This window comes from Balaenoptera acutorostrata, chromosome 9 (genome assembly GCF_949987535.1).
Source record: "Balaenoptera acutorostrata chromosome 9, mBalAcu1.1, whole genome shotgun sequence".
In the NCBI taxonomy this organism is placed as follows: Eukaryota; Metazoa; Chordata; class Mammalia; order Artiodactyla; family Balaenopteridae; genus Balaenoptera; species Balaenoptera acutorostrata.
In genome coordinates this window covers 68,528,585-68,544,951 of record NC_080072.1, presented here as the reverse complement: position 1 = coordinate 68,544,951, position 16,367 = coordinate 68,528,585, and the positions used below count along the sequence as shown (strand labels likewise).

Genomic DNA, 16,367 nt, shown 5'->3' with positions numbered 1-16,367 from the left:
CACAGCACTCTTATGGATGTGATTCTAGATTCCTGTCCTGGTTGCAGCAGAAGCATGGAACCATGTGGTAAGTGAACCTTCAGGGTCTTGGCTTCTGAGGCCAAAGGAGCCACAGAAAATTCTTGTGACCTATTTTGTGGCTGGACTTTTCAATATTATCATCTGCTAATTGTCTGCTACCTAAGGGTCCCACCACCCTAACCTGAGGACAGACAGAGCACCTGAAGTTTACTGAAAAGCTGTTAGGAGGTTGGCACAGACTGTGGCTGGAGTTTTGATGTCTGTCAGGAGCATTTGCAGAGAGTACGTAAATTATCATTCAGTTAAAAAGGATGTTAATCTATACTAATCTATTATTATTAATTAGGTCTTGTAGAATAAAGTTAATGATATTTTTTAAGATATATACTGAGAAGGTTAATACTTCAGATTGGTTTTTTTGGCATAGAAAATTGACCTCTCTCCCCAGATGGATTTGAATTTACCTGTGAGAAAATTGACATTTGGTACTTTCATCACTGTATCCCCTGTAAGTGGGACAAGGCTTAGAAAACAGTAGAATCTGAATTGGAACATGTATGATTTAAAACCATGATTCACAACCAGAGGCAATATTGTAAATATTGCCATTATTTTCTGAGATTGTTATTTTATACTTATAAAAACACTTATAAAGAATAAAATATTTCACTAAGACATCAAGGAGTAAGATGAACTCTCAAAAGTCAACAGTTTTCATATATAAGAACATAACTACTTGTGTGGTGCTAATGTCCATGTGAATGAAAAATGAAAATAGCCAGGAATGTTTAGAAAAGAAAAGTTTAATGAGATGGCACGGTCTTTAAACACATTTTCAAATATATCAGTAAATCACAATAAAAGCAGTGTCAAACTGGTACATGAATTCCCAAACACTAGTCTGTGGACTAAAATACTTATACACACAACAGGTACAAAGTCATAACATAATACCTATAAATTAAGTGTATGGTAAAAACGTGGTTCACTTACAACCTGAAGCATTTGGAAGGAGCTGGACCAGAAACCAGAATACATTTAGACATGGCCTGGAAAATTAGTGCCAAGAGTCAAAGGACACTGATTTTGAGAAGCATTTCATTCAGATGGAAATGGTGTGGTTCTAAGAATTTAATTTCTAATTTTTGAAACCAGTAAGAAAAATCTCAGTGACAGCTAAGAGATAAATATACATGTAGAAATGCTGCTGCCCACATCCCCCTGCCCACTCACAAATTAAGGAAGGGCCAACTCCTCACTTCAGAGAGCAGGATGAAAGACATCAGGAGCTTGACAATTTTCTTAAAGGCAACTCTCCTAGCTCCAGTCTGTCAAATCTCCCCCTCCCCACTTCCCGTGCAAGAGTCTTGAGAGACAGGACCACAGAGAAGGGAGACGTCACAGACTCCTCGGGGCTCTCTCACAGCTCTGGCAGCAGAAGATGAGGAGAGCAAAATTTCTCTGTTCAGGAAACTCAGTCTAGCCCAGTGTGCACTGCAGCCCAACCAGCTCATTGTTTATTCCAAGAGTCTTCATTGCATGGACTGTCTCTGGGGGTGGACTTGGGCTACAGGGAGGAGAAAGAAATTACTGTACAAGATGCCTTCTATCCAACAGGTCCCTCCTACTTTATATTGAAGAGGGAAGGAAAGAAGGAAGGCAATGAAAGGGCACAGGGAGAAGAATGCTTTAATTTGATGCAGATGCCATGTCCATTTGCTAGGAAGTTCTCTGTCCCATCGCTCAGATGGTGAACAAAGCTCAGTTGGAATCTGAGTCGGAGGAGTTCCCTGAGGTAGATGAGCTGGAACCACTGTCCTCAGACTCACAATTTTCATCTTCATCCCCACTGCTGTGGTCTGAGGAGTTGCTGCCTTCCTCCTCTTCCTCATCTTTCTCGTTTTCTTCTGATCTCCCTGAGGCAGGAGAATGCTCTCCAAGAGTGTTTGATGATTCTACCTCTGGAGACTGAAGCCCCTGCTCCAGTCCAGGCCCTCCTTGAAGATTCCCTGATGATGGGAACTGCAGATCCATCCTTCTAACCTTGGGGTTTGGGCCCCTTGTCATGCTCATGTTCTTACGCTTAGTATAGGTTGCCTCTCTGTAAGCAGCATATTCTTCAGGAGACAAACTCTTGAGCCAGAGATCAAGGTCAACCTTGTACTGTTTCTGCAGTTCCTCAGCCTCCTTCTTATAACGCTCCTTCTGGTTCTGTGGGACACGCTGCCAGCATCTACTAATCTCCACCATGCGCTCCCTCAGGGGCACCACTTGAAGCTCCCTACTCGACCACAAATCCTGGTGGAACTTGTGATATCCATTCATAGGTGGCTTCTTGGGCTCTCCATGGAATTTTCTCTTCATGGATAAATTGTTTTCTGGGGGAGACTCCACTTTTTGCACATATCCCTGAAACTTCTTTCGTGCTTTGATTTGGCTTCCTTTGGGGACATCAGATTTCGTGGAGTTCTGGACTAGATCAGGGTGCTGTTTTCTGAATAGTGCCATTTTCTCCTCAAACTCCAGTTTCTCCTTCTGGAAATCTTGACTATATTTCAGCTTCAGCTGCTCTGGAAGCTTCTTGTATTCCTCAGACAGAACCTTGGTCAGCTCCTGGTTGCTCATCTTAGGGTGTTTTTGGCTGTACTGGGGTCGCATCTCTTTGAAAAAGCGGAGGTAAGCTGTCAAGGGCTTCTTGGGTAAATCAGGATGCTTCTTGCGTTTTCTGCATTTGTGAGGATTGTTAACATTTTCCTTTGCTTCCAGGACTAATTCTTTCAAAGTGCGAACTTTTCTCAAGTTATAAGAAACCTCTAACCATTTGAGTTTGCACATTTCCCCAGAAAAATCTTTAAAAGCTACTTTTTCCCAGTCCATCAGTGACTGGGTTGTTTTGAACGTGTGCCTGTCATTGGATGGAATGTTATTCTCCATACATTCCAATAACTTCACAATGTCTTCTTTGGACCAGTCATCTTGACCTTTAGGCAACACCATTTCTAGGTCTTTGGGGCACTTATATGATCCCAGCAAAATCTTCAACTTCTTCACTCTCAAGATTCAGAAGGTGAGTTATTTCTGGAATCCTGTAGTTTGTGAGATTCTATGTTCCTGAGGAGAAAGAAAAGGAAAGTTACTCTCCTATGAGATACATGAGAGAAGCACACCCCACTACGGATATGTCCCTTCTATCATTTAATTTCCCCTTAAGAAAGTAAATGAAAACTGGCCCAATTTCTGAGTTGAGATTAATGTTGAGCATTAAGCAGCTTCTTTTGCACAGTTAAAAATCCTCAGGCCCCATCCCAACATGTCTTCCAATCAATCTCACCACTTGTTTTATCTACAAGTGAACAAAATAATTGACTGGCTACTAGCTCAAAAAGCAAAGGATATGAGAAAATGATGAGGAAGTAAATAATTAAAATGAAAGAGAAATGCCTGAAAAAGAAAGGGCTTTAAAATAGCAATGTGATACTACAGCACATGTGTAAGAATGGTCAAAAATCGCAGACAGGAACATCACCAAACCCTGAGAGGATGTGGAGAATCAGGAACTTTGATTCATTGCTGATGGGAATACAAAATGATACAGGCATTCTGAAAGACAATATGGCAGTTTGTTACAAAACTAAATATCCGGGCTTCCCTGGTGGCGCAGTGGTTGAGAATCCGCCTGCCAGTGCAGGGGACACGGGTTCGAGCCCTGGTCTGGGAAGATCCCACGTGCCGCGGAGCGGCTGGGCGCGTGAGCCACAATTGCTGAGCCTGCGCGTCTGGAGCCTGTGTTCCGCAACAAGAGAGGACGCGATAGCGAGAGGCCCGCGCACCGCGATGAAGAGTGGCCCCTGCTTGCCACAACTAGAGAAAGCCCTCGCACAGAAACGAAGACCCAACACAGCCATAAATAAAATAAATTAAAAAAAAACAAAAAACAAAAAAACAAAAAAACTAAATATCCTCTTACCATATAATTCAGTAACCATGCTTCTTTGAATTTGCCCAAATCAGTTGAAAACATGTATCCATTAAAAAAACCTACAAAGGGTAATTTATAGCAGCTTTGTTCATAATTGTCAAAACTTGATAGCAACCAAGATGTCCTTAGGTAGGTGAATGGATAAAGAAACTCTCGTACATCCTGACAATGTAATAGTACTCAGTGCTAAAAAGAAATGAGTGATCAAGCCAGCAAGAGACACGGAGTATATTTGAATGCATATCACTAAAGGAAAGAAGCTAATTGAAAAGGATACGAACTTCATGAGTCCAACTCTAAGACATTCTAGAAAAAGAGAATTATGGAGACAGAAAAATAATCCTTGGTTTCCAGCAGTCTAGGGTGGAGGGGACTGATGAATAGGTTATCACAAAAGATTTTTAGGGCAGTGTAACTCTTCTGCACATTATAAAGGTGGATACATGTCACTATACATCAGTCAAAACTTACAGAATATACAGCACCAAAGTGAACACTAATGTAAAACCATAGACTTTGGGTCATAATGAAGTGTCAGTGTAGGTTCTTCAATTGTAATAAATACACCATTCTGTTGCAGTATGTGATAATGGGGGATACTGTGTGTGTGTTTACTCAGAGGAGGCAGGAGGTATATGGGAACTCTCTGTACGTTCTATTAAATTTTACTGTGAATCTAATCTTCTCTAAAACAGTAACTCTCCACAGTATTCCAGAGCATAGCTGCCTTCTAAGAAGAGTCCAGATGACCATGGACTGAATGTGCAGTTGAGGAGCTAGAAATAGAAATGAGACAAGCCTAGGAGCTTGTCTAGGCTTGCATCCAGCTGTGAGCGCTTTATGGGTTAGTCATGAACACTTGAACCTTAAGTAAATGACTGATTTATAGATTTTGCTGGACTCTGTCCATTAGAATAAATGCATTCTACTGAACCATAATTTTTCTGTCTTTAAATGGCAAGGATTTAATGAGAATTATAGAATATTTAGAATACTTATTTGGTTAACTTTACCAGTCTTTAAGCCACAGTGACAGTATTACCTCCTTCAGAAAACTCCCCACAAAACACCTGGTATTTACTAGAACTTAAACAAGTGTAAGAGCTGATAACAGCATACAATTTCCTCATATCTATTTATCCAATAAGTTGGATAGAAAAGGCAGTCTTTTCTAACTTAATATCTAGATCATGCCCCAAATACTCATGATGGCCCTTTGAACAGCCTCTTAGGATATTCCTCTATTCTACTCAGACATATGCTAACTAAGAAGAAAGTGGAAAATTAGATAAAATCGCCTTTACAAATGAGAAGTGGAATACAGTAAGTCCCCTATGTACGAACGAGTCCCATTCCAAGAGCACATTCGTAAATCCAATTTGTTCGAAAGTCCAACAAAGTTAGCCTAGGTACCCAACTAACACAATCGTCTATATAGTACTGTACTGTAATAGGTTTATAATACTTTTCACACAAATAATACATTAAAAAAAACAGAAAATAAAGAAAACATTTAAAATCTTACAGTACAGTACCTTGAAAAGTACAGTAGTACCAGGTACATCACCGATGTTTTATGCCTGCTTCCGGACATCCTGGGCTTGAAATAAAGGTTCTGTACTACTGTACTCTATACAGTACTGTACAGTAAAGTACACAGAAGCACAGCCACTTGTAAAGGATGCACGCACATGACAATGTTCGCCCACGTGAACTAACTTACGTGACTGGAAATGAGAAAGCACGCTCGCATCTTTGAAAGTTTGAAACTTGAAGGTTCATATGTAGGAGACTTACTGTATTTGATATCTGAATCTAGAGAGGAAGAATTGCTTTCTTTCCAATTATTCTAAAAGATAAGATGCTATATTTAAAGCAATGAAGGTTGAAATACAGTTGTGCTGTTGTTTTTGTTGTGTGGCAACAAAGGAGCCAGGCATTTTTCCAAATATCTTACACTTATTACCACAGAACTTAGATGAAGAAACTAAAAACATTAAGAGAGTTTATGTTACTTACTTAAATTACAGAGATTTAGATTTAATACTAATATTTTAGTATTATTAAAATAATACTAAAAGGTTTTAAGAAGAACTGTTTAGAAAACAAAAGAGAAATTATATACTATAAGATACATTAATATGTTTTATTAGGTGTAACATAGGAGAAATTAAAACTCAATGGAAGATGAAGGAAATCAAGTGAAAGGTAGGATGACAGTTTTATATGTTTTAAAATAGATGCCATTTGTTGGGAAAGCAGGAAACAGTTTATCACAGATGGCTCAAGAGTTTAATGAAGGTAATACTAACAGAATTATCACTCTGGTGAATGGAACCTACAAGGAGTTGAGGTTCCCAAAGTCTTACAATAGTGGGAAACTGAACCTGAAGGGGGCAAACAACTTCTGGATGACATTCAGGGATTATTAATGTGTTTGTATATCTTGAGAAGAGGCATTTGGTTCAGAGAGTGTGAGATTGAGTGTGTGATAGTTTTAGAGAAAGCCAGAGAAAAGAATATTGTAAACTGCAGAATGAAGATGTTATAAGAAAAAGGTGTACTCACAGTAAAGCTCTTGGCTGAGCTACGTCTTTTTTTTAATCAAAAGATAATAATTGATATAATCCATCTAGCAATCATATAATGGAAGTAAGATAGGAAGATGAAGGGGAGAGAAGTGTAAACATGTGTATGTAAGGGTCAAAGGGTTGAAGGGCTAAATATTTCATTTGTGGTAATGTCAATAGACATTATTTATATTAATGTATATTAACTACAATATACAATAAAGACAAGGACTCTTCATTTTGTTAGAGATATAAAGAAGAAGAAAACATCTCTCATCAGAAGCTCACGGATACGAACAAATAAGATATCAATAGAAAACTGCCATTATGGAGAAATGTGCAGATACTTTAGGAGCTGGCAGGGGAAACACTTCTTTGCATTTTGTCTCCTGCACTCATACACAAAAATAGTCTTCTTACCACCCATTGATAGAGCAACTTGAGAAAAAAAATGACATTACACACACAGTATACCTACATTAAACAGAATTATTGTTCAATACTCTATTCTATTAAAAACTCACTCCCATCTATCTCTAATAAAAATAATTCATTAGCAATATATTAATCTCTGTTCAACTACAAGCTTCAGTTTTGAGAATTCAAACAATTGAATTTTCTCTTCACTTTGACATTGGCACCCTTGAATTTAAGTGACATTAATGTAAAGAGAATCCATTTCTTAGACGAGCAGATCAATATATTCCCAATCATATCAGATTGACTATCGTATCACAAGTGTTTTCACATTTGGAAATATGAAAATTCCAAGTTAAAATAAAAACCAGTGCCATCTAATATATTGTGCTTTCAAATAAATGACAGAAATTAATCAAAATTCCCACTTCTATATCAGAGTGAGTGCAGAAGTTCTCAGCTTTCTGGTATTGTGTGTCACCAGTGTTACATTTTCACAGCCATCACCAGTTGCTGGATTGTCATGGGGCACTTTAAAGACCGAAGCTGCAACCTTTCCTGAAGAAACATTGCTCTTCACCTTCTACAACGCAGGTTCCCAACCAGGTTTTAGGAATCATGCCAAATGGAAAAACTACCTGTCTAGGATTTCCCATCCAGAAACTCACATTTTACTTTTACACCATAAAAATCATAAATTAGCAGGGACATTCATATTCATTTATAAATTTCAAACATTTGTAGATATTATAATTCTATGGCTCCAGAGTAAACTGAACATAATTACATAGTTTTTATTAACTAGGAGTATTTCATCTGCTTGAGAAATTCTTAAGTCTGCTGACTGTTAAATTAAATTTTTTTTTTTTAAGGGAAAGAAATATGAATTCCTCTACTCAGGACATTGTACTTACCAGAAGATTGTAGAATGGGTCTCATCAATGCTGGTAGGAAATTCCATCCAATCAGGTCAGGGGTTCTATGTTTTCTGGGTGGGTCAGCAGCTGTAGCTTTCAGAGTTTTCCACAGTCCAGCCAACTCCAAATGACTCTGAACAGAAGAAACATTGCTTTTGAGATGCCTGACTATCAGGATCCTTGAAGTCCCTCCCTGATTGGTTACTGAAGTTCCCTTAGATACACCCAATCAACACTGACTGGATTAACACCCTTCCTAATCTCTATAAACAACCCACTGCCAAAGTCTCCTAGGGCTGGCTTATCCTCATCTTTGAGTTTTATAATAAACACCCATTCATGTTTGATTTAGAAGGTCCCAAATTCTATTCCAGTTCCCTCCATATTTGATTATACTTCAGTAAGGTATTTGAATATGCATCATTCCATGTCTTGATAATTTCTGCCCTTTTTTCACTATGATCTAGGATCTAATAACATGTCGTGTTTAGAATGCCCACTTAAATTCCTTCAGTTCTGATCAGTTTTTACTACTGTATGAAATAAATCGAAATATGAATGATTATTGTGGATATTTTGGGAACTTGAGACATAGAGGCTCCAAATTCTGGCAGCCATGGCTGATTTAATTCTGATGTTAGGATGATTAAACATGAGCATTACATTTTTAAAAATCACGATATTTTTGTTAAAAGCAATTTGATTAAACCCAATGTGGTCAAAAGTATACCTGGCTTGAAATGATTACTTATTAGACCAAAGAACGTTTGACAATATCAGACTTCATAATTATTTTGAAATTGGCTTCCTCTATTTCAAAATGTATATATAAATATACTTTCCAACAAGTGATTAAGTGACTATATCTAAAGATAAGATATTATTGGACAAACTAAATCAGTGAAATATTTACCTTTAAAAAAACACTAAATAAATATGGCTTAATTTTTTTTTTTTTTTTAAAGTCAATTTCCTTTAGTTTTACTGTGTATGAGCTAGTCAAGTGTACCTGGTAAGGGTCTTTCTATCTAGGTTGGAGATGGCCCTTTATTTTATTTTATTTTATTTTTAAATTATTATTTATTTATTTTGGCTGTGTTGGGTCTTCGTTTCTGTGGGAGGGCTTCCTCTAGTTGCGGCAAGTGGGGGCCACTCTTCATCACGGTGCGCGGGTCTCTCATTATCGTGGCCTCTCTTGTTGTGGATCATAGGCTCCAGACGCGCAGGCTCAGTAGTTGTGGCTCATGGGCCTAGTTGCTCCGCGGCATGTGGGATCTTCCCAGACCAGGGCTCGAACCCGTGTCCCCTGCATTGGCAGGCAGATTCTCAACAACTGTGCCACCAGGGAAGCCCAATATGGCTTAATTTTTGATATATATTTTTACTTATGGATATACACAGACAAAGCTGAAATCATGTACAGAAATATATAGGATGGGGGGGAATGTTATAATTCTTGGAGATTTCCATGGTAATAACTTGTTGGGATTTTTAAAAAATAAATGTTTCATCTCTCTATATATATTTTATAATCTTTTGGTAATGAGAATGAACTGCTCCTGAAAAAGAACGACCATTTTTATTAGAATATACTATCACATACATATCCTTCACATAACTCACATAAATAGTTTGTAGAGGTCTCTAGTTCTAATTACTTTTAGCATGCTATTTTATTACCCATAAAAATTAATTAAGGGAATCAATAAATGTTACATTTTTATGTTTATAATACCAAATTCAGATTAAATTTTAGCAGATTCACTATTACTGAAAATAAAGAACTTCTAATATATTAATGAAGGTTATACAGTTCCTTTAGAAAGCAAATAAATTAACAAACTATTATTATGAACTGTTAAACATTATTAAACTATTAAGTTGGCAAATATTTAAAAAGGATAATATCTAGTATTAATGATAGTAAAAAAATGTATACCCTCACATATTGGTATGTTTGTATGAAGTTAATAGAGAATGTTTTGATAATATGCATTAAAATTCTTAAAAAATGTTTGCCTCTGACCCAGTGATTCTAGTCCTAGAAAAAAATTCTAAGAAATTCATTGGACAAAACCTGGCAAATCTGAAACCTTTCTTTAACAATTTCTCTCCCTACTATATATAATCTACATACACAGCAAAAAAAAAAATTTGAAGTTTTTACTTCCCCAGCAAAATCTGAGACCTCAAGATTTTAGGGCAACAATCTTTCATTCTGTTGGATGGAGTAGTGGATTAAATGTGCCCACTTACACCTCCCTCAAATTATGTCCAAATCCCAACACCCAGTACCTCTGAATGTGACCTATTTTAGAAATAGAGTCTTTGCAGATGGAATCAAGCTGAAGACGTCAAGATGAGGTCATCCTGCGTAGATTGGGTCCTAAATCTACTGACTGATGTCCTGATACAGGAAAGAAGAGGGATATTTTAGATGTAGCAAAAAAGGTCATGTGAAGAGGCAGAGACATAAAGTAAACAATTGCTTAACTGAACAACTGTAAAGTCAGCTTTAAGATGCCTTTTGAAAAATGATGAGCAGTGAAGCGATGGTGAACAGATCTATTTATAAGTAAAAATTCTTGAGAGGGGGGTTATAGGCTTCTGATCAATGACCACAAAATTTTCAGTGTATAGAACATAAAGCCATTGACTCAAACCTGCCTCAAATGAGGAGATAGTTTGATGAACGGGGAGAAAGTATAGATAAGCCCTGTGTAGACTGGGCTAGAAACTGGCCAAGAATTCATTATGAATATAATCATTTCTAGACTGATAACATTAATGATAATGATAATATTAAAATGATAATAGTAAAAGTTAATGTGTTTACTATTTCTAGGCATTCAATTAACTCCTCTTACACGGATTAACTATTTTTTTTTTTTGGATTAACTATTTTACTCTTCAACAATATTAACAAATTTTCTATTTTTGCCTCCATTTTATGAGGTTACCTGACATAGTGTGGATAAAATAAGTCACTTGTCTATGAATAACAGATTGAATAAATGCTTCATGCAGTACTCACACATAGGTATTACTGATAGAAAAAATGACAATGTAGATTTAGTGTCCATGATTACCATTAATGTTTCATTTTTAAGTGAACATAGTAGAAATTCATTGTACCTTGTTCAGAACTCACCTTTGGGTACAGTTAATGAAATGTTCCACTCTTGTTCAGTAAGTAACTCTGTTAAATTCAGTTCAGTGATTGGTGATCCCCTCCTGGTGGCAGTAACTTTCAAAATTCTCCACAGCCCAGCCGAGTCCAAACAGGACAGCTCTGGGCTCTGGAGAAGAATGAGCTCTTTGCTGGATGTTTTATATATTCTCCGAAGACCACGCCCATTTCCTCCAAGTGATAAGGTTATCAAACCTTAGAAAATGTATAGGCGCAATGATTAGATTTTTGCAGAGTTGAAAACACACTGACACCAATGGTTAACATCAAACATTTTGAAACCTACTTAATCCAATTGCCACAATCCAATCTCTGGTGAAAAACAAAAAACCAAAGTCACACCTTGAGTTTACACTTGTAATCCAAGAAGTTGCTGTTTGGAAAATAAATGATCTTCCCAAATATGAATTTCAATATCTCCACTTAATGATCTATATTTTAGTCCTAATTGAAGTGACCCATTACTACCCACTATATTTGATTGCCTGTCTGAATCTGCCTGCATTACTTCTGTGATACGTGATATTTCTTCAGAAAGATGAGTCTTTCACATTCCATTTTTCATCCCAATGCAGTCAAGCTCCCTAGTAATACCACTTACTGCTCTGGCAGAGATAGCCCACTACTGTTTGATGGATCTTGTCAACCTCATCTGAACTAAAATTCTCTGTAATTTTATACTTTTCATTGATATCTCCATGAAATTCTTCTTTCTAAGGTTTTTTTGATTGTTTGCTTTGTTTTTCTTTTTGGTAACACACTGTTGTTTTTTTTCTTTCCCTCTATAACTGCACACAAAATAGCTGTTGGTAATTTTTCTCTATGACTCTGTCCCTTTTTCTCATTCCTTGCATATTATTTCACATCCTCTCATTCTAATATTCAATATATATGCACAATTGAAATATTTATGCTGTGTTGTGTATTTAGTGATCAACTCATAGTTGTATATACACGATTGACTAAAAGGAATCTTAGACATTTTCTTTAAGGAATATGATATTGGATCGTATGGTAGTTCTATTTTTAGTTTTTTAAGAAACATCCATACTGTTCTCCATAGTGGCTGTATCAATTTACATTCACACCAACAGTGCAAGAGTGTTCCCTTTTCTCCACACCCTCTCCAGCATTTATTGTTTCCAGATTTTTTGATGATGGCCATTCTGACCGGTGTGAGATGATATCTCACTGTAGTTTTGATTTGCATTTCTCTAATGATTAATGATGTTGAGCATTCTTTCATGTGTTTGTTGGCAATCTGTATATCTTCTTTGTAGAAATGTCTATTTAGGTCTTCTGCCCATTTTTGGATTGGGTTGTTTGTTTTTTTGTTATTGAGCTGCATGAGCTGCTTGTAAATTTTGGAGATTAATCCTTTGTCAGTTGCTTCATTTGCAAATATTTTCTCCCATTCTGAGGGTTGTCTTTTGGTCTTGTTTATGGTTTCCTTTGCTGTGCAAAAGCTTTTAAGTTTCATTAGGTCCCATTTGTTTATTTTTGTTTTTATTTCCATTTCTCTAGGAGGTGGGTCAAAAAGGATCTTGCTGTGATTTATGTCATAGAGTGTTCTGCCTGTGTTTTCCTCTAAGATTTGATAGCAATCCCACTACTGGGCATATACCCTGAGAAAACCATAATTCAAAAAGAGTCATGTACCAAAATGTTCATTGCAGCTCCATTTACAATAGCCAGGTCATGGAAGCAACCTAAGTGTCCATCATCGGATGAATGGATAAAGAAGATGTGGCACATATATACAATGGAATATTACTCTGCCATAAAAAGAAATGAAATTGAGTTATTTGTAGTGAGGTGGATGGAGTTAGAGTCTGTCATACAGAGTGAAGTAAGTCAGAAAGAGAAAAACAAGTACAGTATGCTAACACATATATATGGAATCTAAGGGAAAAAAAAAAAAAGGCCATGAAGAACCTAGTGGCAAGATGGGAATAAAGACACAGACCTACTAAAGAATGGACTTGAGGATATGGGGAGGGGGAGGGGTGAGATGTGACAGGATGAGAGAGTGTCATGGACATATATACACTACCAAATGTAAAATAGATAGCTAGTGGGAAGCAGCCACATAGCACAGGGAGATCAGCACGGTGCTTTGTGACCACCTGGGGGGGTGGGATGGGGAGGGTGGGAGGGAGGGAGATGCGGGAGGGAGGAGATATGGGAACGTGTGTATATCTGTAGCTGATTCACTTTGTTATAAAGCAGAAACTAACACACCATTGTGAAGCAATTATACTTTAATAAAGATGTTTAAAAAAAAAAAAAAAAAAGAGTCATGTACCAAAATGTTCATTGCAGCTCCATTTACAATAGCCAGGACATGGAAGCAACCTAAGTGTCCATCATCGGATGAATGGATAAAGAAGATGTGGCACATATATACAATGGAATATTACTCAGCCATAAAAAGAAACGAAATTGAGTTATTTGTAGTGAGGTGGATGGACCTAGAGTCTGTCATACAGAGTGAAGTAAGTCAGAAAGAGAAAAACAAATACAGTATGTTAACACATATATATGGAATCTAAGGAAAAAAAAAAAAGGTCGTGAAGAACCTAGTGGCAAGACAGGAATAAAGACACAGGCCTACTAGAGAATGGACTTGAGGATATGGGGAGGGGGAAGGGTAAGATGTGACAAAGTGGGAGAGTGGCATGGACATATATACACTACCAAACATAAAATAGATAGCTAGTGGGAAGCAGCCGCATAGCACAGGGAGATCAGCTCTGTGCTTTGTGACCACCTAGAGTGGTGGGATAGGGAGGGTGGGAGGGAGGGAGATGCAAGAGGGAAGAGATATGGGAACATATGTATATGTATAACTGATTCACTTTGTTATAAAGCAGAAACTAACACACCATTGTAAAGCAATTATACTCCAATAAAGATGTTAAAAAAAAAAAGAAATATGATATTGTCTGTTAAGTTTGAGCAACTTTCTCTTAAGGTTTTCTTTATTTTGACTGTGTTTGCATTTTATTCTGAAAATTTTTTCCTATTTAATCAATCACGGGCCATTGTGCTTCACTCAGGGAAGGATACTAGACAGGAATATTTATTTATTTATTTAAAAAAATTTATTGAAGTATAGTTGTTCATCTTGGTCTTACATTGATTTATCACAGCTCCAAACATGATCAACCTCATCATCACCATCAACTCAGGTTATAAGATTTTAAAATATTAAAAACTGAACTGCTTAAGATTGAGAGCATCCTTTCTTCAATTGTCTATCCTAGAACCTGGTACAAAATACTAGTTAGTATCTGCGTTATATTAGACATGAATGAAGAATAATTATCTTCACCTAATTTTCATTCTCTCTCAGGTAGAGAGTTTCCTTGATTCAGACTTTTCTCTCAGCCACGGCTTACCCGGTATTCCTCAGCCATCCACAAAGTGGATCAATGCCTGTGAGCCACACGCTTCTCAGACTTACAGCAGGGTAAACAAAGCACATCCTTGGTGACCTCACAAAAGAAGGTCTTTGTTTTCATGTGTATCTCACATATCTGTTCTTCAGAGCTTGGTAAGTCATAGGTTCCTGCCCATCTGGCAAGGAATACCTGTGTCTTCAAAACGATATTGGTGGTCAAGTTCATTTAATGGGATGTTTCCCTGCACACAAGGTAGCGAGGAGGATGTTGGCCTTCCTCCCGGCAGAGAGAGACACGGCATATCAGACAAGGCATGTCTGATATAAACAATGTAATTATGAGCATATTCATCAAGACTTTAGATCCTGTCTTTTTTGTTTGGTTGGTTTTTGCCTTTCATTTTTTGAAAACAGTTTTATTGAGAGATAATTGACATACAGTAAACTGCACATATTTAGAGTGTATACTATCAAAAGTTTTTACATATGTATACAGCCATAGAACCATCACCATGATTAAGATAATGAACATATCCACCACCCCAAAAGTTTCTCCTGCCCTTTCATAATCTTTTTTGCCCAACTTTTCCCACACAACACACCCCCAGCCCCTTCATCTCCATCCCCAGGCAATCACTGATCTGTATTCTGTTGTTATAGATTAGACACACTTTCTGGAGTATTATATAAACGGAATCACACCCTATGTACTCTTTTTTTTTGGTCTGGCTTTCTCTTACTCAGAATGATTACTTTGAGATTCATCCTGTTGTAGTGTATTTTAATAGGTCATTTCATGTATTGCTAAGCAGTGTTTCAGTTTATGGCTATACCACAATTAGTGTATTCATTCACCTGTTTAGTAGATATTTGGGTTATTTCTCTTTTTATTGCTGTCTTTCTATACATTACTGATGTTTCAAATAAAGCTGCTAAGGGCCTCATGCTGGAATCCTGGAGAAGAGAAGCTCTATTTCTGTTGGGAGTGGAGGGGACGTGATGTCAGCCTGTGGCAGTTGGTGGCCATCTTGCTGTCATAAAGGCAGAGCCACCTGAGTGAAGATGACACCGTAAGCAGAGCCAAGAGGTCGGGCAAGATGATTACTGCTGATGCCATTGAGCTCCAGGTACAGCCCTGCTGGAAGCTGTCTGCCTGTGGACTTAGATACCACCTGCACCTAAATTCTCCAAATGTATAGATGTTAGACATGGAGCCAGCGTGAAATCTTGTGTAAGTGCAGGAGCTGTGAGAGAAGACAAAATGACTCACGTGTCTGCCTTTCCGTGGGTGTCCAAGGAGAGAAATCTTCCCAGAGCTTTTCAGAGAAGTCCCAGCCCGGGAATTCACAACAGAGTGTCTTCTCACACGGCAGTCTACCAGATGGGTGGTCTGAGGCCAGTCTTTGCTCCTGGTCCCACACCAGCCTCCGGGGTCTCCTCCCTGTGTGGCCCAGCACTCACCCCTCCACACACATAACCACTTGTACCCACCCAGGCCTTCTCACCTTTGGACTCTGCCTTGGTGGGCTCTGGTCCTCCAGCTGACTGAGGGGAATGTTGACACAGTGTTCCAGGTGTGAGCCAGGTGTGCTGAGTTGCACATGAGCCCAGGATCGGATCCTGAGAAGTGACCCAGGTGGTGTCTGGGCAGGAGGCCTGCCCCATTCACCGCTGAGCCCTGGTTCTGGAGAACCCCCTGTGGCCACACTCACCAGGAGCCCAGGTTGGCCCTCGTTGGCAGTGTGGTGTCCCCGCCACTCACTCGGGGAGATGGATTGGGTGTCCCCATCGATCAGCTCCTCACCAATCTCCAGGGTGGGGCTCTGCAATGACAGTCACCAGCAGCCGGCCTGGCCCAGAGGTATCAGAG

General features: G+C 38.2%; 1 protein-coding gene across 1 annotated transcript; it reads right to left on the bottom strand.

Moving 5' to 3' along the window:
* Positions 1–910: 910 nt before the first annotated feature.
* Positions 911–11,190, bottom strand: UBTFL1 (upstream binding transcription factor like 1). The gene is made up of 5 exons (XM_007188931.2): positions 11,056–11,190; positions 10,200–10,311; positions 8,914–9,463; positions 7,902–8,037; positions 911–3,132 (listed from the first exon to the last, which is right to left on the bottom strand). Exon 5 carries the CDS (start codon positions 3,016–3,018, stop codon positions 1,783–1,785), a length of 1,236 nt encoding a protein of 411 aa, XP_007188993.1. The 5' UTR covers positions 3,019–3,132; positions 7,902–8,037; positions 8,914–9,463; positions 10,200–10,311; positions 11,056–11,190; the 3' UTR covers positions 911–1,782.
* Between the last annotated feature and the right edge of the window lie 5,177 nt (positions 11,191–16,367).

Bases quoted from the DNA above. Each gene is read 5' to 3' on its own strand.
- UBTFL1 (XM_007188931.2), bottom strand. From the start codon at position 3,018: ATGGTGTTGCCTAAAGGTCAAGATGACTGGTCCAAAGAAGACATTGTG.